Source organism: Grammomys surdaster, unplaced genomic scaffold (assembly GCF_004785775.1).
Source record: "Grammomys surdaster isolate TR1022 unplaced genomic scaffold, NIH_TR_1.0 199, whole genome shotgun sequence".
In the NCBI taxonomy this organism is placed as follows: Eukaryota; Metazoa; Chordata; class Mammalia; order Rodentia; family Muridae; genus Grammomys; species Grammomys surdaster.
Window position 1 is genome coordinate 2127119 of NW_021604644.1, and position 25436 is coordinate 2152554.

A 25436-nucleotide genomic window follows, 5' to 3' on the forward strand; every position below is an offset into this window, starting at 1 on the left:
CATAGGGAAATGGTATATCTCCTAGCAAAAGCAAGACTCTGGTTTTGTTTGGCTTTTTTTTTTTTTTTAGGTTTTCTGAATGACTAGTGACTAGAAGTAAGTCTTCAGCCTCTACTATTGCTTTTGCTGTTTCTAACAGTTCCAAATCACTAACTGGTCAGACCATTATGACCTGTTAAAGTCATTAAGCCAAAAGTAATCTGAAAAATACTAGTAGAAACTAAGACACGGAAACACCACATATGCCCCCTTCCCCATAATTAATTCACTGATGAGACGCTCAATGGGCGGGCACAGGCACGTCCATACAGGTCCAACGACCTGAGCTTGATCCCGGTCCCACAGAATGGCAGAGAGACGCTCCTGCCGAGAACTGTTCTCTGATCTCCACATGCGCCATGACACCCCAGTTAATTACACAACAAACAGTAGCTCACCCTTGACCATTTCCAGGTGCCTTCCAGTCCTGCCACTGTGGACTCGGGCCAGATGCCCAAGGGAAGGAAGGACAGTAAGTACATGATGAGAGGAATGAAAATGGGGTTGGTCTGAGGTGCTCAGAAATGGGGATTTCCTCCCTAGGATCGTTGTTCAGACCCAAAGGCAACATCCATTCCACCATGATCCACTGCTCACCATCCCAAAGAAGCCAGGCCTATCCTCTGGCACGTGCAGTTCTGGGTACACTGTTTCCAGAAACCACTTGAAGTCTTTACACTGGAGCCTGGCCCGAAGCTTCTTCCTCTCCGTCACGTCCCCAAAGGGTTCCTGAGAAAACAACAGAACGTTGAGTCCCTACAGGCTGCCTGTCCACACCCATCCTCAATGAACTCACTTGCTAATGTGCAAGCCTCACTGTTTTACTGAGCTGGGTGCTGGACACAAAATATTCAAATTGTCCTTTGTCCTCCACATGTGCACCACTGGCATGCTCACAGTCACATAAAACAAATCAAATGGGATTTATTTTTAAAAGGAAGAATTGGGGGATAGAAATTTGAAGTGACCGGATACTTACTTGCTACCCTTTTGGGGGTCACTTGTCAGTCTTCAAGAGAATAACACATTAGAGTGGGGACAGTCACATCATAGGCAATAAGCAGAAGAGACTGTCACACTGGCAGAGCTATAGGGAGGTTCAGGTAGGAGAATGGGGTTAGGAGACAAGATATCTGCAGACAGAGCCTGAGAGCGAAACTGGAAGCCCAGCATCAGCATCCTGGACCCGTGCATCCTTGTGAACCCTGTGACCACAGGCCATTCTCATGTCTAACCAAAGGAATGGGATGACTTAGGCTGTATGTACCCTTGTTACTATAGATACACGAATATTCACTCTCAAGTACAGGCAAGTGACTTGCATTTTTCAATATAGTGAAATACAAACACATGCTGAACATTTAACTCATTAATATGAGCTCAAGGCTGCAGTAAGCAAGCTTCTGGAAGTTTGTGTTGGGAGCCGACTCCTAGCTGAAAGTGGCTATCGTCTTTGCAGCCATCTCAGGCCATATACCCTGACAAGAGACTTGTTTTCAACAGCCCGAAACAGCTGAGCACACTCTGATAAACATCTTGTTTTTTTCACATATCTTGTTTTGCTGTTTAGTGCCACCAGCAGCTAAGCGTACGTGAGATCCACGCTGCTGAGTGCACGTGGTCTCCTCACTGCTAGCTAAGTGCACGTGCTGCTAGGTGCACACGGTCTCCTCACTGCTAGCTAGGTGCACGTGATATCCACGCTGCAAGGCACATGACGTAGTGCCTTCAGCTGTGCTTGTCCACGAGGACAAGGCACGTGGTAAAGGGTATAAATACCCAGGATTTCCTTCCAGTAAAGAGACTTGAGAGACTTGATCAGACTCCCTGTCTTGTCTCCATTCTTCGCGTCTCCGTCCCCACTCTCTCTCTTGCTAGGCCCTGACCCGCAGACCGGAGCAGCAGAACAGGCGGTTACAAAATGGCGCCTCAACGTTGGAGCTCCAGTAAGCGGGGTACAGTGAAGGACACAGCGGGAATTGGAAGTGTGCATCCTCACTCCTGCGCTGGGGACCCTGTTGACTGACCCCAACAGGCAGTTACAAGTTTGACTTCACAGGCAGCCCCGCCTCGGCCCCTGAGAGCCAGGCGAACACCCCCCACCCCTCTCCGAGAACTTCTGAGTAAGGAAACAAACCTGCCACCAGGCAGCACAGCAAATGTTCAACTGAGAACAACAGGGGGGACTGAGATATGACTGTCCTTGCTCTAATGTGCTCTCCTGCTGAGGACTGGGGAGCAACACCAGAGATCGGCCCTCTGTCAATGTCCAGGTATCACTTCTACTGTAATGCTAAGTGCAGGCCCTCAAGACCTGGAGTCAGCACGCATAGACGTAGACACTATGTGACCTTGTCTCCAAACTATTTCTGATTGGTAAATAAAGATGGGCAGAGGAGACATAGGCAGGGTTTAGGTTCCCAGGGCTTAGAGTCAGAAGAGAACCATGAGAAGAAGGTGAAGGAGGAAGGGGGAAGATGCCGTGGGTTAGGAGACAAGAAAGCACGGCCTAAGTCCTGGGCAACTGGAGCCCAGATGAACACAGTAAGTGATGACTCCGGGTTATTAATAAGAAGGTAGATTCTGATAGCATAGAAGGTAGACATACGCCCAGCTCTTGTGCTTTTTGAGGCTTACTATTAGTAATAAAAGATGAGTCTTTTCTCTAGGAAATAACAAGGTGGGGTAGAAACCCCAGGTCAGGATTAAATATCTCTACAACATTCCCTAGTACTTTTCTTTAATAACAGTTATTTTGTGTAGTATGTGTGCACATGCCAAAGTAGACATATGGAAACCAGATGACAAATTGTGATAGTTGATTTGCTCCTTCTACCATGTGGGTCCTCAGGATTGAAATTAGGTCTTCTGATTTGGTGACAAGTCCTTTCGTGAGCCATCTCACTGGCCCCACAAGTCCGTTCTTTAATGAGTCACTATGCCCCAGCTTTGACTAAAGCCCATCTTCAAACAAAACCAACAAGCATAGAGCATGCAGGTGCATTCAATATCTGCTCACGTGTTCTGGGAGGGGGTGTACTTTGAGAACCGCAGCCCAGAGTTCCAGGCTGGGCGGCAGTGAGGAGCGGGTTTTTTAGTCTGTTGCTCTAAGCAAGACAGAAGAAGCTGAGGCAGATGACATAAAGCCTCTAAGATACAGGGCCATGCAGCAGATCAGGTTGTTGGCTCCTGAGTTCAGCAGAACTGAGAAAAACACCCTGGCATGCAGGCCTCAGGCCTGCTATAACCTCCCCTGAGCTGTCAGGCCTTAGGTAGGATCCTTCAGTTTCTCAGTCTCCTTTCCTTCTCCTTCTCTTCCTCCTCTTCAACCTTCATCTTCCTCTTCATCCTCCTCCTCTTCATCCTCCTCCTCTTCATCCTCCTCTTCTTCTTCCTCCTCCTGCCCCTCATCCTCCTCCACTTCCTCTTCTGCCCTATGTCAGGCTTCCAATCTACAAGATGAGAATTTGGTAGCTACCCCACAGGGCTACTAGTAAGGTATTGGGAGAATTTTCCATCAAGGGCCAAGGCAGATGTCTTGAGGACTTCTAGGTGTGCAGAGCTGGCTTCTGATGTACAGAGATTGTTAATATAAAAGCCATAGGCCCAAAGCCTTGTGGCTGGGACTGGAGTGGGGCAGATCCATAGGTCCCTAATGCAGGGACAGAATGAGGCTCTGAGAGATATAAGCAGCCCCTGAGCTATGGTCTCATAGGGCCTCATTCGCCACATGGTATATGGACTCAGTTCAACGTGTAGCTGGATCCCATGGGTGCAGAGATCTAGCTGTGGAAGGGTAAGGCTGCAGGTTTGTGAACCATTCCAAGGAGGGTAGGATGAAGCCTCTGAAAGGACACAAGAGTCCTCCAGCTAAGAAGGCAGGTGTGCTCTGAGCAGTAACTTCAGACAACAAACTGTGCTTAACTTCCACACTGAGCACGTAGACTTAACCAAGCTGGTTACAAAAAGGAAAGCCAAAACCCCCGCATCATTGCCAACAGATGACACTACAGGACCCAGACCGGACGCGCTGGCACAGTCAAGCCTGGCTGTTCCCTAGCTGTGCCCTTACAAACCCACCTCCATGCTGAGTCACACTGTCATGGACATCCACAAACAATACCTTCACCTCGTTTAACACACATGCTCCCAGGAAGGTTTAATAAGGCCATGCCCTGCCATCCTTACTTACACTCACGCTGTAAGTGTCTTTTCCACATCTACTGGGGCCTTGCATTTCACATCATGTTTTTGACTTTATCAGCTGTGGTGGTTTGAATTTGCTTGGCCCAGGGAGTGGCACTATTTGGAGGTATGGTCTTGTTGGAGCAGGTGTGGCCTTGTTAGAGGAAGTGTGTCACTGTGGGGGTGGGATTTGAGACCTTTCCCCTAGCTTCCAGGAAGTTATTGTTCCTCTAGCTGCCTTTGGAACAAGATGTAGAACTCTCCCTCCTCCAGCACTGCGCCTGCCTGGATGCTGCCATGTTGCTACCTTTATGATAATGGACTGACCCTCTGAACCTGTCCTTCTAAGAGTTGCCTTGGTTATGGTGTCTGTTCACAGCAGTGAACCCTAAGACAACAGCAATCTAAAGTGATGACCAATCAGTGCTTCTTGCATTCCTAAATATATGAAAGTAACACAGGACCAACGATAATAGTTCAGCAGTTACGGGCACTTGCCACAAAGCCTGACAACATGAGTTTGATTCCTGGAACCTATGTGGTAGTAAGAGAGAAGCAATTCCCCCAATGTAGTCCTGTGACCACAACATGTGTGCCACCGCATGCATGTGCCTAAGCATAAACACACACACACACACACCAATAAATAAATGCAAAAGAAAAATAGAAGGTTGTGATGTGCCACACAGAGAAAATACCTTTAGGCAAGAGCTGTTCAGACATAGGTTACAGTGCCCTTGGCCATGAGGTCAGTGTTGATGGACCAACAATAAATAAATACATAAAGAAAGAGGAAAAGAGAGAGAGAGAGAGAGAGAGGAAGAAAGAAAGAAAGAAAAGAAAGAAAGAAGGAAAGAAAGAAAGAGTCTTCAAGAATCTTCAACAGAATACACGATGTATGTCCTGATACACATAACAGTCCCAATTGGCTAGCAAACTATTGTGTCTAAGCCTCACAGGAACCTAATATTGCTAGAAGCAATGGCATGAAAATAACTAATTCAGTACTTGTAGTGGCTTTATAAAACATGGCTCTGCAGATAGTGAGAATCAACTGTGTATTCATATCCATGAACGGAAGACTAGGTTTTCCCACGCTGTGTCAGAAAGACCCAGTTTGCTCCCTGTTCTTAGAACCAGATTTACTTTGTTGGGGGAGCCAGACTGTGGGGCTCGCTTCCCACGAGGCTGATGGTGTACAAGCTGGGCAAGACTCACCAGGCGGGCCTGTGGATTGCGGTGGTAGTAGAGTTCTTTAAATTCATCCATCCACACTTCTGCAGCTCGGACACTGTTGGCCAGGGCCTTGCTGCGCGAATAGGGGGCTTGCTTAGGGAAGACGTGGCCCACGTGGGAGCAAGGGTGTGTTTCCAGAGTGCCGCCACACTGCCAGATCTGCAATGGAGGTGGAGAGAAGCCACGCAGTGAGCAAGGGATGGCTGCTGTTCCACGCAGAGTGTAGGCAGGAGGTAGCACCCTCCGAGGTGCTCACCCTCCACAGGGATAGAGGCCACTTACCAGCATGCACCTGGCACAAAGGCAGAGAGTGAGAAAGCAGCCCTGAGACAGACAAGACACAGGAGCTAAGAACCCCAAGGCCCAGGCAATACAGCTCATGCACTCGACTGGGTTAGGCCCTAGAGACCTCGCCAGCAACCCACTTCCTCAGCAGGTCAGCCGTGCCTTCATTACCTGATGCCACAGAAGAGAAGAAAGCAGCAAAGAAGAAGAGAGGTTTGAAAGGTAGAGAGGAAGCTTCTAGAAGAGGCAGTGTATCCTGACACCTAGGGAAAAGGCAGAAAAACTGTTAGAACTACACCCCAAACTCAGGTCACTTGGGGCCTCATTTTCCCAAAGGCGCTCTGAATGAGCCTAGCATCTGGTGTTTACAATATAGGGTGTGAATACTGTGGGGTAGGGAGGAAGCCAAATTCTTCTCGGTTAACTGTTTTCAAGAGGGTAGGACAACAGACAAAACAGTGCTAAAAATATAAGTTTTGATTCTTAATCACCGAGGGGCTCCCAGGGGCAGCAGCAAGGCCTGAGGCAGAGGGCAAGTTCCAGACTGCAGACTAAATCGATCACGTCTGACTTTGTACAGCGAACCTGTGAACTCGGCCTTTTTAAAAGACAGCTCCCCACAGTTATCAGGTGTGCTTCGTGCACAGGCTACCTCCTAAGCAGCTGGTCAGAAAGCAGCTCCAGGAGCTGGGCCCAGGACTCTGGCTCTGCCGCTGACTGGGCATGCACAAGTCATATCCCCACTCCTAGCCTCATTTCCTCCATCTTGAGAGCAAGAAACTAGGAGAGTTGCCGTGTCATCGTTTCCAGCCCAAATCTGACGTAAATGTAAAAGAACATGCCCCAAAATAGTAGACTATCAAGCCTGTTGATAGGATGTGCTTGTCACTGTCTTACAGGGTAATTGGATATATCTCTCCAATGCTGAAGAGGGACGGATGAAAGGAGGGAGAGGGGAAGGAGGGAGGGAGGGAGAAACAGAGAGAGAGAGAGAGAGAGAGAGAGAGAGAGAGAGAGAGAGAGACAGAGAGAGAATGAGAGAGAATGAGAAAATGAGAATATGAGAATATAGAACACAGAATGAATCCAAACAGAAGACTACTCACCCTAAAGGAGAATTCGAGGTTTTCTCCTCCCCAGACTTCCATTCCTGTATCATAAGACCCCAGATAATCAAAATATCTCTTACTCACAGCAAACAGCCCCCCAGCCATAGTTGGAGACCTAGAAAAAAAGTGGTAGCTATATTTCAATGGAAGAGGCACAAAGCCTTCACGAACGGCTGAACTACTTCCCCGCTGGAGTCTCTGTCCCGTGAAGCTGAGTGTCTTTCATGTACTCATCCATCCATAAGCACACCTGAGCTCACACTCACTCTGGGCCTTGACCAGGCAGAGCCTGGAGGCCCACAGGCACACGCCACAGTCTTTGCCTTGAAGTTCAGAGAGAGCTGAGCAGGCAAGACCTCCGTGTGTGACCCACATCAGCAAAGAGCACCCGGAGCCCTGTAAGGCAGGGGGGAGGGTGGGGAGGGAAGAGCCAAGCTTCCTGAGGAGGCAAGGTCTGTGGGAAGTGAGCTGAAGCAGAGGAAGGGAATGTGGCCCCACCTCTGAACAACAGCCCCAGAGCAGGACAAACCCCTGTGCTTTTAGAACTTTAGAGATCGGAGGCTGGGGAGCCAGCACTTGCCTGGCATGTGTGAGGCCCAGGATTTGACCTGCAGCTCAGCCAAGGGAAAATGCAAATTTTAGCTTATGCATGCTTCCCCCTATTAAAATGTTTAATTAAGTATCTGAAACATACCAATATAATGTCTATTTGTGTAGCAAAGATATTTGATGAGATAAACGCTCTGGGGAAGCACCGAGGTAGAGAACGGAAGTCGACAGTCAGCCATCCCTCCCTTAGGGCAGGCTCTGAGATGAGTGGCCGGGAAGACAGGCCTGACCTGATGACATCAATAGGAGACCGCATCAACTTCCGCTCCCGCTGGGGGACCACGTGCCATGTGAATACCAGCCGCCAGTCAAACCCTCCGATCTGGGGCTCTCCGGAGTTGCCCAGGTACTCAAAGGTGTTCCAGTCAATCACATCGATCACGGGGCACACCACGGCCGACTCCTTCTCATGGATCCTGCAAATACCCACACATCCATCTCATCTGTCCGCTCCACACTGCAGGGGGGCAGCAGGAGATCCAGAATGAACTACCCCTCTTCCAGCAGAAAAAAAACACTCCTGGGTGAGAAGACCCGCCTCCCTCATTCGGGGGTCTGGGTCATGTCGGTTGGCGTGGGGGCACCATGGAGAGGTGGAGAGGAGCTGAAACAGGAACATCCCACAATTTCCATCTTCTCTAGTTCTGTCTGTGCTCGTTCTGGCTAAATCTGAATCCCTTTCAAAGAGTCAAGGTGTGTAAATATCTTTAAAAAGTGATATTTAAAACAAAGCACATGCACAATTTCTCGAGAGTATGAGAAATTCAATTACAATGAAACACCTTAACATCAAGAAACAATTATCTCTGGCCAGCAGGATGGCTCAGTGGATAAAGGAGCCTGCAGCCAAGTCTGATGACCTGAGTTCAATCCCTGGGACCCACATAGTGGGAAGGGAGACTGACTCCTCCCAAGTGTCCCCTGACTGCCACACATGCAGTGTGAGCTGCCCACACATGCTCACTCTCGCTCTTTCTCCAAATGTGATGTAATTAATTTTTTGATACAAAGAATTATCTTAAGAACTGAAGATGTACTAAGCATGGTAGTAAATGCTTTTAATCTCAGCATTAGGGATATAGAGATGGCTCTTTAAGAATATGAAGCCAGACTGGTCTACACTGTGAATTCCAGAACGGCTAGTTACAGAAACTGTGTCAAAAAAAAAAAAAAGAAGAGGAGGAAGAGGAGGTAGTGGCCTGAAGTCAGGCTTATAATTAGACTCTCATTTGTAATAAGAATTTGAACACTGCTCTTTATTTGCTATATTGTATCAGCCAAGTCACCTGATGTCTCAAAATCTATTGCCTCTATGATAACAAGATGGAGATGTGTCCTCACAGAACTAAAATGATTCCCAAGGGCACGTTTGTTAAGTGCAGTGGCCGAGAACCTGGAACCACTGCTTTTCTTTTCCTGTTACTCTCAAGTATGCAGTGAAATAAAATGTCATAACTTCTGTTTGTACACATCAGCCTGCGTATCTGTTGGCTTTGGTATCCACAGACACTATCCAAACCCAACTGTCCATCAGTGTGCTCTTCAATGACGTCATTACCTCTGACACCACATGGTAGAAAATGAACTAAAAGAAAACTTCCTCTTGAGGGTTCATTTCTATAGGTTATGGCGGGGAGGGAGGCTATCTTAAATGTAAGATCCAATCTAAGATTTGCAGCATAGAGGACACATGAAACAGAGAAGCAGACTGGAGCCATTACTGTCCTAGACCAAAGGAAGAAAGTCAGAAAGACAGGAGATGCCAGACTGAGGTGGGACCAGCAAAGGTCAGGGCAGCTGGGTTAGCCACAAGATCAAACCTCGGAGCCCACTAAAATGAAGTCTGAAGACAGTGCATCTGTCAACACCCACCTCTTCAAACAAACTGAGGGACTCTTAGAATGGTGGAGCAGACCAAGGACTGACCTGCTTGGCTGTTGGCCTTTGGCAGGAACCACAGAAAGCCCAACTTCAGACAAAGGGGAACCCGAGAGAAATGCCACACTGATACTTGGGTGCAGGACTCTGCCTTGGGGCTAGAAGATATATTCATAGGGAAGTTTCCAGAATTAAGAGCAGAACCTTCAAGTTGCACAACGTGGATTACTCAGCATCCTTCGCCTGCAGCACACCAAGAACAGTCTTTGACACGACAACCCAGACACCTATTTCCAGAAGACCCTGGAGGGAAAGGGCCATGATACAGCCAAGACTGCAGGCACAGTCAGCAGCCCTATAGGTCTCGTGACACATCCGGAAGCTCAGTGAAACCCTCAGAGTCAGATGTAAATGTCCCCTGGGTATTTCCAATGGACAAGCAGGCTGGGGAGCTCCTCAGTATGAGTGGCCTTGGTGACAGGGAGGAGCTGCCCTGATAGTCTAAGATTCTATCATTCCATTAGCTCACTAGCTTAGGAGGAAGGGTGGCGTCCTTAGACTTCACACTGACCCAAGGGTAGCCATCTGCGTGCACACTGAAGGAGAGAGACAAGGAAGCCCACTGGCCAGATTCCAGATAGCACACTATATATCCCAACCTCAGCCTCTAGCTCAGCCCTAGAGAAAGCCCAAGGCTGTCACTAATGACACCTTTGACTCTGGACAGAGCTCCACCTGAGGGAACTCCTGGCTTGCTAGCCAACTCCTCCTGCCTTCTACAGTAGACAACTGGGAAAACTGGGAGAGGGAGACTCAGAGAACCACAGCCTCACAGTGTAGACAGTTAGGTAAGAAACTAAGGATGACAGGGGAATAGCCTAGACGTGTGCATGCGCGCGCGCATGTATGTGTGTGTATATGTGTGTGTGTATTACTAAGTGTGTGTGTGTGTGTATTACTAAGTGTGTGTGTGTATTACTAAAAAGTATGCTTTACAACTAAACTAGCATAAAGATGAAAATAATACAGGCTAGATTATTTATGCTCATATATTCTTGCATTTTTAGTTCTGATATTTAAAGAAATTAGTATTTTTAAAAAAATTGCAGGTTGTAGGGATATGCCTCGCATACATAAAGCTCTTAGTTCAACCACTAGTACTATATACAAATACTTGTAAACACACACACACCCCTACCTCTTTTAGGGTCTCTGAGTTTCACAAACCCCAAGTGTTGTACTTAATGAATACTGAGCAACAAAGTATCCACAGCTAAGCCAGCCATGCTTGAAACACATGTCAAAGAGCCATGCTTGAAACACATGTCCAGACACATATCCCCATGAAGTGTTACCACAACAACTCCGTAAGCCTGGGGTGATGATGCTCCATAGGTCTGCTGTAAGAAGCTGGCCCCGTAGCAGCCCCCCACAAGCTGCCGACTCTAAGTGCCTCTCACACGGCACTTCATTTACCACTGTCCCATCACAGAGATCCCGCTGAAGAGTATCAGATGTGGGCTGACTTGCTCCCAGCAGCCACCATGAATCTGTCCCTGCTTCCACCCAAGCCCCCCGACCCCCATGGGTGTCTCACACACCTCTGCAGCAGAGGCTCCAGCCACCCCTCGTGACATTCACAGTGACAGTCTAGGAAGGTCAGCACTTCTCCCCTGGCTGCTGAGGCTCCCAGGAGCCGGGCTCGCACTAGGCCCTCTCTCCTGCTAGCACGGATCAGGCGCACCTTGGGCAGCTGTGACAGCTCGTTGGCCAAGGGTGCCTTCAGGTGCTCTGTGGAAACAAACAACAGTGGTCATTGCCCCACATCCCTGGCAGAGCACACATCCCAGCCCCCACCATCATCCATCCAGTGTCTCCCTGATCCCCTCAAATGACAAGTACAGAAGTCTCCCTTTCTTTGTTACTTAGGACACCCATAACTAAGGTCAGGTCGGAAGAGACTGATCTGCAGATACACTCAATCCTGTGTCTAAGTGGCTGAGTGTTATGAATATGTCTCAAGAAAACTGATGCTAAAAAGTATGTCATAAGAGACTGCAGAGAGGGCTCAGTTGTTAAAAATACAAGATCCTCTTTCCTGAGGACGGGATCTGGGTTCCCAGCACCCACATCAGGCTGCTCATAACCCTCTGTAACTCCAATTCCAGGGGATCCAACACTCTCTTCTGGCCTCCAAGGGCACCAAATACATATGATAAACATACATACACTTGGACACACATGCGCAAACTTATTTTTAATGTTATATGCATGGATGTTTGGCCTACCTATATATTCATGAATCATTTGCATGTTTGGTCCCTGCAGAAGCCAAAATAGTGTGTCAGATCCCCTGGAACTGTAGTGACAGACCTTGTGTGACAGTAGACAGGTGCTGGGAACCAAACCCAGGTCCTCTGGTAGAACAGCAAGTGACTGCTCTAACCACTGAGCCCACTCCCCAGCCATCAAATAAACCTCTACTGAAAAGTCCGTCATAGGTTGACTTGTGCACATTTAAAACTGAAAGCCACTGAATATGGCCCCTTGCCTCTATGGACGCACTGTGACTCAAGCTGCATCATCAGGATGGTGCTGTTGGGAGCTGGTGGAACTTTTAGGAGGCAGGGCCTATGAGGAGGCCCTGAAGCTGCTGTGAGGGTGCACTCCAGGGGGACACAGCACTCCTGCCACCCCTCTGCTCCCAGCCCCGGGCTTCTGTATAACTTCCCACCAACGCCTTCCACTATCACATGCTGAAGCTGAGAAACTGAACTCCCCAAACTAGAAGCCAAAGAAACCTCTTCTCCCTCCCAAGTGGGCTGCATCAGGTGTTGTTATAGTGACAGAAGCTGCCTAGGAGATCATTTTTATTAAAACAGTAACTATGTAAGTAGATATATTTGTTTTTAATTTGGAATCAGCACTCTGTAGGGCAGCAGTTACTACAGCTTGTCAGGGGATGGCGCACATCTCGGCCTGCAGAAGAGGTTGTACATGAAGATGACAGGCCCCAACTAGCGTCTGGTCTCCTAACTCCAGGACAAGGAGTCACACCCTAGAGGGTCAGCCGGAGGGTAGTGGGAACCCACTTGGGCCAAGGGAAAGGGAAGAAAGAGCGTTTCCCTCACCGCCCAAAGTTGTCACCCATCAGACAACGCTTGCTCTACATCATTTCAGAATGAATGAAAACATTTCTCTAAATGTGCTTACAAACATTTCTCACTGGTTTTCTTTTTAAGCTCTAAATGACTGCCTGTGAGCTGACAGCAGAAATGAAGGCGGTGACTTTACAAGCCACGCCACGCCAGTTAACCACAGTGTGGTGTATGCACACTGAGACACCTGCCTGTGCTCAGGTAGGTTTGCCAGAACTGTCGTTGGGCGGGCCTGTGCTGCCTCCTGGGCTGAGGAGCCGACTCCCTCATCTCCCCCCCCCCGCCCCCCCCCCAACCCCACAATCACTTCTGTAAGGAAAGAGAAGACAAGTGGAGCTGCCGATGGCATCCCAGGCCTTTGGCTTCTCCCTGCTCTCTATGTGGCCATGATGGGAAGGGCAGTGGTGGCTCAACGCTCCCCACTGTCAGTACTTCTGTCTGCTTGGGAACTGTCTAGTTCCAAACAGATGATATAAGCAATCTGATATTTGATCTTTGGTCCTGATGTTGGTGTTGGTCCACCTGGTTGATAAATGGTGTTGGTATGGTAGACAAGGGCTAAGTGTATAATTCTGACACCATTTCATAAACAGAAGCTATTATTTAATAAGGCTTGAGTATTTTCCAGGCACTAACTCACATCCGTAGCTTCATCTCATGTAATCCTCAGTGACCAATCCTACACCATAGGGATTATTATTTCTCCCTTTATAGAGGCTGAACTGGTTAAAGCTAGTGCTCAAAACTGTAAGGTAAGAAACTGAGTGACTTCCCAAGGTACCATGATGGTGTGGCCAGACCACAGTAGAGCTTTCCTCAGACTCAGATCCTCCACTTGGAGTTCAGGGGCCCCAGGCTGTGCTCAGCATCAAACTCCAGCCTTTGCTTGTTCCTCAGTCCCCTCCCTGCCGGGGATTCTAGCTGAGCTCACAGCCACCAGAATAAAGACTGTAATTTCCAGTTTCCCTTGCAGCTGGGTGTGGCTGTTGTCTGATGTTCTGCCTGATGGAAGAAGGTAGGGAACTTCTAGAAAAAAGGTAAGTCCCTTGCAATCTTTTAACTTTCTGACAGACCAGAATGAGTGGGGTGTGAGTGGCTAGCCCAGGCCAGGCAAACTGGAGCTGCAGAATCCCCCAGAAATAAAGGCATGTGTTAGAAAGAGACAAGCCCAGACATCCTCTTGACCTATCATACCAAACTCTTGTCACCAGGGTCAGTCTCTGTAATTCAGACTGTCTGTGAGAATAGCCCAATACACGTTCAGGTCGGAGCACCTTCTCTGTGCTGCAGTCAGACAGCCCAGAACACAGCCCACAGGTAGCAGCTGCTGAGTGCATGATGGCCCAGGATGATAACACAGTTTTAAACTGCAATGACACTCAGTATCTCTGTTGCTGCATTCTTGACACTTCTCCTCAGTGAAGCCCAACAGTCCCTACTTTAGCCAGTCACTCAAGATCTACTGGCTAAGGTCGCTCCATGTTTTGACTAGTGTATCCATGGACTAGTGTATCCAGCTAAGCCAAGGCTGTCCTGTGTTTGCCCTCCCCTTCCCGTCCATTCCTAGTCTGGCCCCTGCCATTGGCCATTCCTCACATAACACGCTGACCTCTTGACCCACCTGTCCCTTTAAAGCTCTCTGGGTGGCTCCTACCAGGCTCTTGAGATCTCAATATCTTCTGGTAACCTCCAAGGCCCTCCCTAGCTTGGCCGAGCTCCCCATACAGCCTCCTCTGCCCGCTGGCCAATAGCTGACCCTAGAGTACGCCCCAAATTATTACTGGGCACACCTAGCCCCTCTTCCCTCACCTTTCACCCTAGCCCCTGACACAGGACTTACCTCTGTCGCTGTAGTCATCTACCAGAATGACCTCCTCCAGCAGGATGTCAGGGGAGGTCTCAAGAACACTGTAAACTGTCCGAAGGAGTGTGGACCAGGCTTCATTATAAAACGCTATGACAACAGAAGTCTTGGGTAGGTTATCATAATCATATTTCACCTCTCTGCACCTGTAAACAGAATGGAACGTCAACAACACAAAAGCCAGAGAGTATAGCATTGGGGATGAAGTGATGAAGGGAACATGTGTCATGGTCTTTAGGCTTCTCCTGGGAAATAATTTACTAGAGGCTCTCCCACAGAGCCCCAGAAGACTCTTAAGAAAAGATGTAACCATAACAATGCCTGCTTATGAGAGACTGGTTTTAAACTGTAAAGCAATGTCAAGACTTGGGCAACACACAGACTAGGCCAAGTCTCCAAGGGAAGGAGACTGTTGCTCAGGCCTTAGCTATCCTATCTGTCCTCCCTACTCTAATCTCCTCTTGGCTCGGACTGCTCCCTCCTCCTGGCAGCTTCTGCTTCTTCCTCCTTTCTCTACTTGGAAAACTCCCCACACCCTCCAGAAGCTGCTCAGCCCTGATCTCCTCTAGGAAGGAAAATGTCTGTCCTGGAGAGCTGACGGTCACACAGAGCTCCTTTAGCACTGTTTCAACAGGTGCAGGTCACACAATTCCTGTCACCCAGGGACTGTGCCCACCTTCCCCAGCATCCAGAAGCAACTACACCTCACAAAGGTGGGAAGCCGAGGGCATAAACTACAATATTAGGGGACAGCTTCTGGGGGTGAAACTGAGACCATCTAACTCTAGGGGTGGGGCCGTGACTAAGGCTCCTGGGAGTCAATGATCTCTCTGCTTGTTCAGGAGTCTGTGTCACTGTGCACTGAAGGCTCCTGGTCAATACAACAATCTACCTCAGAACCACCTTAGGTCAATGGCGCTTACTATGGGCAATGCCTAGAAACTGTCAGCAGGAAGTGCTGATGGCAAGACGGAATGATGTCAGAGCCACCAGATTTTAGACACTGAGACCATGCCATGGGATGAGGTGGCTACAGCAGGAGAAGATAAGCATTGAAGAGCAGCCAAGCTACCAGTTTCCTTGCCTTCAAGAGAAGGCCTGAAAAGACAGGTGAGCGACAGACCAGAGAGACACAGAATGACACAGAGGAATACAATTCACAGCTCCCTTCTGACTAGCAATGCTTCAGTGGCCCACCTCAGTCAGTCACCAAGTATTTCCTGATTGCCTGCCAGGAGCCAAATAGACAAGGGCTTTTATCCATGGAGCTTACATTCCGAAGGACAGTACTCAGGTAAGCGAATCAATCATGACAAAAATGACCTATGTCATAGAGAAAGTCAAGGAGGGTAGTGGATGAGAATCATGGAGGAGCAGGATGGCAGTGGCCACAGAATCAGTGAGGTAGTGGGCCCTCTGCAGAGGTGACATTCACCATGAAGTTTAGGGCTGGGGTGCTTGTCTAACATACACAAACCCCTGGGTTGGACCCCAGTGCCACATAAACCAGGACCGGCGACGCATGCTTATTGTCTTGGGACTTAAAGAGAGGCAAATAATCAGAAGTTTAAGGTCATCTTCACCCGACTGGGTTACATGAGACCCTGACTCAGAAAAACCAAACCAAACCAGGTGATTAGAAACCTGATTAGAGGGGCTGGTGAGATGGCTCAGTGGTTAGGAGCACTGACTGCTCTTCTAGAGGTCATGAGTTCAAATCCCAGCAACCACATGGTGGCTCACAACCATCTGCAATGAGATCTGATGCCCTCAAATGTGTGTCTGAAGACAGCTACAGTGTACTTACATATAATAATAAAATAAATAAATAAATAAATAAATAAATAAAATCTGATGCTGCAAACAAAGAATGAAAATCAGCTATTTAAAAAAAAAAAAAAAAAAAAAGAAACCTGATTAGAAACCCAAGCCCCTCAAAGCAAAGACGGGGTGCTTCACTTGCGTGGCTTCACTTATCTCTGGCACTGTTTCCATTTTATTCTACTTTGAAGCTTTTCAAACACAAAAGGGAGAGAGGATCAGAAGCTCCACTGACTGTCCAGCATCAACAGTTAACACACAGGCGACCCCGACCCCTGCTTATTACCCACCTCCCACCACCCTCATCTCAGACTGTTTTTAAAGACAATCCTGCATACCTCAGCACCCACAGCTACTTTAACATGCATCTTTAAATCATAAAGATGTGTCCCTCAATATATTTGTTTCTGCCACGCTTTGGAGCTGGAATGACTGCTTGGGGCTACCCTGGCTCGTCTGTAGTAATTCATCAAAGCTAAGCAGACGGGTGACATAGTTTCACGAACCAGAAAGGTAAATGTTGCCAACTGGAGTTTACAGAACATATTCATTTTAGAGATGTCAAAATGGGGTTCCAGGGGTGGAAAGAACATGGGGACTCTCATACATAAAATCCAGCATTTAATCTTTACCTTTGAAACCACTTCCTAGGCTGGAGAGATAGTTAGCTCTGTGGTTAAAGGTGCTTTTTGCTTTTGCAGATGACCCAGTTTGATTCCCAGCACCCATAATAGAAGGCTCACAACTCCTGTAACTCTAGCTCCAGGGGAAACAACATCTCTGGGCCTGCCAGCACATACATACACATACATGGCAATTAAAAATATAAACATGTGTCCTGTGTCAGCTTCACGGGTTTGGTTTCAAAGATGAGGCTCGGAGACATCAAACCACATGCCCAGCTCCCAAAGCACAGGGCTGTGAATTCACTGGATGTCTATATCCAATGGTCTTCTTGGGAGGTCCTGGCTCATGCCTTGTATCCAATAAGAGGCATCCATATGGCACTCCTTCCTACCAAACAGTGATTTTTCCCTTCTGCTTCCCAGGGCCTTCTAGTAGATTCCAAGTCCCTAGGATGAACGCCACAACTACTTCTGCAGTGAGCCCTGAGGCTCCATGGCCATGGCCTGGCTCTAGAATCACTGTAAGGGCTTCTCTAGAATCACAAACGGCCTCTTGAGAGACTCTATGTGGGGCAGGGGGCTGCTCTTCTCAGTCAGCTCTACATTTTCTTCCCCGCTGCATCTTGAGGCCCTGCTCAGCCACTCAAGGAAAATTCAGCTGCAGCAGCATGGACATTCTGCTGTTGTGAAGCCAGGCAGGACGATACCCGCAGACCCCAGGCTGTAATTCATGGACACAACAGCGCCAGCATCAGGAAAATCTAGGAAGTCACATGCGGGAGTCTGGTTGATATTCAAGGAGAGAATTCAATCTAGCCTCAGAAGAAATAACATCAAAGAGTAACACAAAAATAGTATATTTCAAACTACCACACAAGAAAAGAAGACATGAGGAGGAGGAAGAAGAGGAGGAGGAAGAAGAGGGGGAAGGGAAGAGGAAGAGGAGGAGGAGGAAGGTTGTGGTGGTGGTAGGTAACATCTCCTCCATATTACAGTGTAATGTAGCACAGGAAAGGCAGCTGTCATGCTGTGAGAATACTCAAGGAGCCCAATGGGGGAGGCTGCTAACAGCCAGGTAAGCACACATCTCCGAGTCACAATCTCCAGCCCCATCATGGCTTCAGATGAGCAAGACTCAGGCACCATGTTGGCTGAGACTTTCTGAGACTCTGACCCAGACCCACCCATCTATGACCACAGAAATGTGAAATAATAAATGGCCATAGTTATATTAAATTATGATATTTTGTGGCAATCCGTCCTTCAAAATAAACCACAAGGAAGCCCAAGCTGAGAGAGACCCTTAAACCAACATCGCTGTATTCAAGTCAGTGGCTGAGGCAGGCAGAGGCTGAGGCAGGAGACAACACTATGCTGGCCTATGATCCAAACACTGGGCAAGTAGAGACATGGGGACCGGGAGAACAATGCCATCACCGGCCACACAGGCTGCTCCAGGCCAGCCAGACCTACACAGTGAGGCCCCGTCTCAAAAAACAACAAAACAAAACTGTAACAAGCCAGGTGTGGTGTGTCACATCTGTAATCCCAGCACTTGAGAGGCCAAGGGCAGGGGGATGATGGTGAGTTCCAGGACAGCCTGAGATACAGAGAAGCCCTGTGTTGTAAAACGAAAGCAAATGAGCAAGTAACAAAAGACAAGAACATGGCAAACATAAAGTATAACATAAATGGCACAATCAAATCCAAAAGTATCAATGAACACAATAAATATAAATGATACAAAGATCTGCTTAAAAGACAAACACTGTTTGTGTGAGGGGGAGGGAGAGAAAGTGAGAATACTAGGACCTTGCTGTATCACCTAGGCTGATCGTGAACTGGAGAGTCTCCTTGTCCCAAATACCCCTTCCTTATTGGGCACTAAAAACAGATCAAAGTTTGACTTCATCAAAGTCCAACTTGTTAAACTTTAAATTAGTTAGACTTACTTATAGAACATAGGTAATGAGGATGAACTAAAGGAGCATGGGAAACTCCAGCCACACCACCAGAAAGTCTCACTGCATTCAGCATAAAGGCCGACTTCCCCACAGCTGCACAGGCGGAGTCTCCCCTTCAGCCAAGCTTCCCTGTACTATACACTCTAGCACCTCTGGAGACCACAAGGCCACATGGTACTAGGGCAGAGTTATATACAGTTTGGAAGATACAGTAGAATCTCAGGCGAGGGTCCAATGATCCTGTTTACCCCCTCCTCTCCTTTGAGGGAATGCCATCAATTGATGGTCCTTAGCTTAAGGGTCGCCTACAAGTTCCCATGAAGATGACAGCTGTGAGGCTCAGTAGATACCGCTCTCCACACCACAGGCATGCACCATGTGGTGGTTTGAGTAAGAATGGGCCCCATAGGCTTATATTTGAATGTTTAGTCCTGAGTCGATGGAACTGTTTCAGGAAGGATTAGAGGGTGTGGCGTGTTCTCTCTCTCTCTCTCTCTCTCTCTCTCTCTCTCTCGCTCTCTCTCGCTCTCTCTCGCTCTCTCTCGCTCTCTCTCGCTCTCTCTCGCTCTCTCTCGCTCTATCTCTCTCTCCAATTTTCAGATATGAGGTCTCAGCTGCTGCTCCAGTGCCTGCCTGCCTGCCTGCTTGCCTGCCACCACACTCCCCGCCATGACAGTCATGGACTCATCCTCCGAAACTATACACAAGGCCCCAACTAAATGCTTTCTTCTATAAGTTGCCTTGGCCACACTGTATCTTCACAGCAATAGGACAGTAACTAAGACACATGAGGATGCCTAACATTTATGTGGATATTCAAACTCAGAGCCCTATCTTGTGTGGCAAGCTCTTTATTAACTGAGCCATCTTCCCAGCCCCGTTTGTTAATGACATATAAAATGCTATTTAGTGATATACCTAAAACATATAGGTCCAGAATGAGTGAAAAAAAATGGTCAGGAAAATGGATCCAGAGCTGAGGAGGTTCTGTGGATCTGAGGAGGTTCTGAGGATCTGGATTACTGACTAAAGGCCACAAGCTGAGTCTGACAAAGATTAAGAAAATATTCTATGCTTTACAGTCCTTTTTGGAAAGCAAAAGAAACACTAGTTTAATGTCCACTTGATACGGGATGCTTTGCAAAGGTCATTTTGCAAGAGCAGATAAGCTAAGCTCTCGATCTCTACGAAAGACAAATCCCACCAGCTTCCTCCTGCCAGCTTAGTAGGGCACTTTCAGTTTGCCATAACTATGTGTAGTTGACTCTGAGAAGCTCTGACATCTCAAGTCCTGATCCCTGAGCCTAGACACACACCTAGCAGTCAAGGTCAAGAAACAGAAAGGAGGTCAAGAAAGCTCACTCCTCTAGCCAGCAGCAGACAGCTAGGTGGCTGGTGCTGGCACACACAGCATCTCCAGAAAATGGTCAGGGGACACCACAACGCAATCAATCACTCCACTTTCTCTCCTTCTACCTAGGTCAGAATGTGAGTGACAATCACGGTTCAGCAATATCTCTTTACTCAATGGACTGTGTGTGTCTGTGTGTGTGTGTGTGTGTGTGTGTGTGTGTAATGTTAAGTCTGTGTGTGTGTGTGTGTGTGTGTGTGTGTAATGTTAGCATCTCTTGGCCTGTGACATACATCCTTGCCAGTTTCAAGGCACTTATTATTAATTACTTCCTCTAATTTCCATCATACCATGACTCCTCTGAGCCAGCAATCCACAGCAACTAGGTCAGCAGCTTCTAGACAGGTCATGCATCAGAGCCACAGAAATTCTGAATTCATTGTTCTAGAGAAGGTCCCTGGCACTGACAGTTTTTAAGGATTCCCTAGGACTGCAGAGCCCAGCTCTATGGCTCCCTACTTGGGCCTGCTATCCAGGAGTAAATCCTCCCTCCTCACTAGCATCAAATAAAAGGAACTGGTGAAGAGACTATAAACCATGAATTTACTGTGCTGCTATCCAGAACCTCCGTTGACTTTACCGTTATTCAAGGACTCCTTGTTTCCTTCAGTCAGCATTGAACTAACAAGGCAAAGCTGTGCCTGCAACTGTCAGATCCTCCACTGCAGCTCAAGAAAGCAAAGCCAACTTCCCAAAAGTCCATTTACTGATCTGACCTTGCCAGACCTTGCACGTGCCAGCAAGAGCCGAAGAGATGTCCCTGGGTTGACCCATGCTCTGTCTCCTGTGGCATGTATACAAAAGGCAACGCGGAGACAGCAAAAACTTGGGAGTTTGCATGTACGCTCATGTTCTCTCTCACCCACACATCTATGTGTGTATTTTCCAAAGTCTGTTTCTATACTTGGAAAAAGTCTAGACAGATACACAGCAAAATGTTAATAACAGTTTTCCCGGGGTTGTAAGCGGATTTTTTTTTCTTCTACTTTTTGAGTCTTGCTATGTAGCTCTGTCTCGTCTGATACCAGACATGCACCACCATGCCTGGCAAAATGCTCTCTTGTTCGCATTTTTTAGTTGCTTGGGATTTTTGCTTTTCCTATGGTAAAATTTCTGAGGTCCAAGTATCTTGCTTTTATACTAAAAACAAACAGGTAAATAACTGTCCACGCCTAAAGAGGAAACTAGACCATGACAGCAAAGGATCTTGAGTATCTCTCTGCTGATAAACTGGACTCCTGAGGACCCTACACTGTGAATATCTGAATTCTCAACCCAAATACCAAGACCCTGATTAACTCATGACTGCTTTAGAAACCCCATCTTGTGGGTGGGTTCCCATTCTGTAGCTTTGGTTATTCAATCAGTCTTATTCCAAAAATATTAAATGGAAAATTCCAGAAACAAATAAATTACAAAGGTAAGATTGTATACCTCCTCAAATACTGTAAATTAAAGCTTGCCCTTTCTACAATATGGATCATCCATCCCCTTGTCCAGTGTACCCACAGTGCACACAAGCAACCCAGTAGTCATTTAGCAGCCATCTTGTTACCAGACTGTCATGGTATCACAGTGCTTAGTATACATAAGGTTTGGTACCACGTGAGAGAGAATTCAGACATCTATTAGGATCTATCTGGAAGCTGCTCCCTGAGAATAAGGTGGGCAGACCATTATGGGGCAGAAGGGAAGACTCCCTTGCAAGGCCCTGGCATACTGACCATATAGAGGCTGTGTCTCAAAGACTATCCTGGTCCAGACACACACAAGCTCCACCTCACCTTTCTCTCTGGCTACTCAAAAATAATGGGGCAGGCACTGCTGCCAGAGTCAGAGGCAAGGCCCATCCCTGCTGGGTTGGATTAATTCCCAGGGTCAATGGCACAGCAGGATCTATTCTCAAATCCCAATAGGACACAAGGCAGCTGTATCACCATGGAGACAGGAAACCATAAGCCCCACAGGTCATCTAAAGTGTTTCAAAGAGATATTCACAACTTCTAATAAAGGAAATTGGATCTGGAGAAGAAAAACTTCATGACCTAACGCAGATGACAGGAAGAGCAGCCAAGTATACTCAGGGCGACAAAGGGGGAGGACCTAAGAAGCACAGCACACTCCCAGGTGTGCGTTGATTATTAAGTCTGAGGTTGCATTCCTTCTGCCCACTTACACGGAGTGTACAGGCTAACCCTCATCAGTTCCCTCGTTCGCAAACGAGGAAACAAAGACTGAACCCACTGAGGTTGCAGAACCAGAGAGTGAAAGACCTGGGCTTTTAGAACAACTTGGTGCTTTCAAAGAGCTAAACCTGCCTTGAGGCATTTGGTAGAAGCGGAGAATCGCTGCCAATCCCTGCAAATTTTACTCAGAAAGATAATGAGAAGGGCCTCGGGCAAAGTCATAGCGGTAGGTGTGAGCAAATTCAGGCACCACATGAATGAACTCTCCCTGAAGGGGAGAGATAAACTCTCCCTGAAGGGGGAGGAGGTACAACAGACCATCAATTTCATCTTCTCGAAGGATAGTGTTGCCTATGCCCCCTGAGTCCATTTCCAAACTGAAAAAAAAGCTGACGTGGCCTGGGGAGTAGAAGGTAGCAAGTGCCTGATGGTCCCAGCAGGCTGGCCCCGTGGCTCTAACCAGGACCCCTTTTTGAGTTCTGTTTTCCAGGAAATCTACCGAGCTCAAGGGGCTAAAAATTCTCTAACAAATTTAAAGGGTGGAGGAGTCTGGGAGGCCCAGGGTCAAAGGTGGCAGCAGCTGCCGCGGCTGTTTGTTTCCTTGTCCCTCACCTGTTGAAAAGCCAGCAGCTCCAACAGGAACTAGGCTCTGACTACACAGGATCTGCCCTGCACCACCTACAAGAGTGAGCTGGGCTGGACTGAGAAGCCATTAGGCGCCCTTCCCACTAACCTCTTCTTCCCACCGCCCTCCACCCAAAGCTAGGAACTCAACGGTCAGAGAGAAAGGAAGGCGGCTCCGGGCCTCGGACACGGCCATTGGGCATCTCGATGGCTTGGCTCTATCCCTGGGCAACAGCACACCCACACCAATGAATGGAGCCAGCTCTGTGCTAGTCACCGTCAGCTCCCCGGGAGTCACAGCCACACCCACACAGACCTAACTGCTCTCACAGGAACGGACTAGGGGGTCTCTTCAGTCTGCTTAACTTTAATCTCCCTCTCTCCGGACAGAATGACAACTTTTAGTTGTCGGATTCAAGAGACCACCCAGTTACAAGCTCGACTTTCTTAGGTTGGTTCTGATTTTTTTTTAACTTTCCTGCCTCCTCGCCCTTTAGATAACCCCCTCCTTCTGCACCCCCTCCTCCCGAGGAGGATGCAGCGTCCCACGTTCCGGGACTCCGCCACCACTCACAGAGGGTTCCAGCGCTCGGGCAGGCGACGGTGCAGCGAGATACGGTCGCTCAGATAGATGTTGATCTGATGCTGCTGCACGCTCTCCTCCTGCAACCGCAGCTCCTCACCCTGCAGCTGCAGCCGCACTGCCTCCCCCTGCGCTCCCAGGGCATTGGCGGGCAGCGGCGGCCTGGGCAGCACCGGCTCGTGACGCCCGGGGCGAGGAGTCCGCGGGGGTCCCAGGTCCACCGTCCCCGATCTGCTTCGAGCCCTCAGCACCGCGCCCAGCCCAGCCAGGGCCAGCAGTGCCAGCAACGCCTCCCGGCCGCGCCGCAGCCCCCGCGGGCAGCGCCTCCTCACCGCACGCCCCCACATGCACCCGCTAGCTGCGCCCCGCGGCCTCGGGCCGAGGCTGGACCCGGATCCCGGAACCGCGCTCGCCCCGCCCCCGGCCCGCCCCACCTGCGCCCCGCCCCCTTCCTGGCTGCCTCCTCCATCGCCCACCTGCCCGTGCCCACGTGGGCGAACCGTGAGCGTGGCGACCCCCGCGGCGCCAGTGTGGGCTGAGCACATTACTCAGGGCGCTATGGGGCCACTTCCTTTAACTTACGTGACCCTAGCACGATCGCAGACGCAAGGTCCTTAACCCTAGCCACTACTTGTTCACGATGTGCTGGCCGAGACGCATGAACGCTGCAGGCGGCCCTATGCGGTACTCAGTGGCGCTTACAATCAGAAACTTTGGAGTCCGAGGTTTTTCAAGCTGTGTTTTTCAGTCTTAGCTTTAGGGACACCTACACTCCGCAGGCCCATCACACACGTGCGTGTGCACACACACACACACAAACCCTTCCTGTGATGTTCTCAGGTCTTGACTTGAGGCTTTCTTATAGGAGAAAAAGGGAGCCACAGGGCCCTTGCTTCGAATCTTGAAGGACAGAGTGTCATCCATCCCCATACGGTGAAAAAGGACTCCCTCAAGTTGTCCTCCAACCTCCACGTGTGATATAGACACTTGTGTGTACATACATACATACATACATACAGGTAAAAGTTTTACATTTAAAATTTAAATCAATTAATTTGTTGATGCATTCGAGTCAAAGTCTCAAGTAACCCAGGCTGGCCCCCATTCCCTAGTCCTAGAATTACAGGTCTGTGGCACCAAGCCTAGCTAAATGGTGTCTCCGTTTCCACCCCGGATCCCAGCCCCTGATGTTTACTGAAATACGGTCTCACTCTGTAGTCCTGGTTGACTCTAACTTTCTCCATAGCTCAGGCTGGCTTCTAACTTTTAGGAATAAAATGTTTTCAGTAATTTACACAAACTGCAACTTTCACTTTTAGCTGTGGGGGAGGAAGGAGCCAGGCTAGGCTACTGCCTGGTGTCTTTGCAAATGCTGTTCCTGTGCTCCACTTGCCCTGGGCCACCTTAGCAACTCTTTCTGGAGCCTTCAGAAACTACAGCGTTTTCAGGAGGAATTATTATAATTATTATTATTATTATTATTATTGCCACTAATGACACCTTTTCACTGTAGAAGTTTTTGTGTAATTCTGGGTGTATATGTATATAAAACCAGCATACAAATCAAACATTTACATGGTAAGTCATAAAGAAACTCATTTTAAAACAGTCTATTAAATACATATAAGTTTGCTATTTATTAAAGAAGAAAGCAGTTTATATGCTGAGATGGATGGGCTTGCTTATTTTTACATAAAGATTTAAATTAGGGCTAAACATTTGATACGACAGGACACAAAACATCATCATAATTTTCAGAGTTGATAATTTTATTTTAAAATCCCCGATTGCTGGGAGTGCCATTTCACATAAATACGTGGTGCCAGGTGGCAGAACTATATTTTGGAATGTTGTCTTG

At 48.3% G+C, this 25436-nt stretch overlaps 1 protein-coding gene across 1 annotated transcript in view; it reads right to left on the reverse strand.

Annotated features, from left to right (window-relative positions):
- Galnt12 (polypeptide N-acetylgalactosaminyltransferase 12) overlaps positions 1 to 23969 on the reverse strand; it is a 33723-nt gene extending 9754 nt beyond the window's left edge. The window contains exons 1-7 of the mRNA XM_028770249.1: positions 23570 to 23969; positions 14340 to 14509; positions 10943 to 11132; positions 7694 to 7879; positions 6852 to 6969; positions 5443 to 5619; positions 637 to 768 (exon numbers count right to left, since the gene is read on the reverse strand). Coding sequence (XP_028626082.1) covers positions 637 to 768; positions 5443 to 5619; positions 6852 to 6969; positions 7694 to 7879; positions 10943 to 11132; positions 14340 to 14509; positions 23570 to 23925 — 1329 coding nt within the window. The 5' untranslated portion in view covers positions 23926 to 23969. The remainder of the gene's footprint in view (positions 1 to 636; positions 769 to 5442; positions 5620 to 6851; positions 6970 to 7693; positions 7880 to 10942; positions 11133 to 14339; positions 14510 to 23569) is intronic.
- Between the last annotated feature and the right edge of the window lie 1467 nt (positions 23970 to 25436).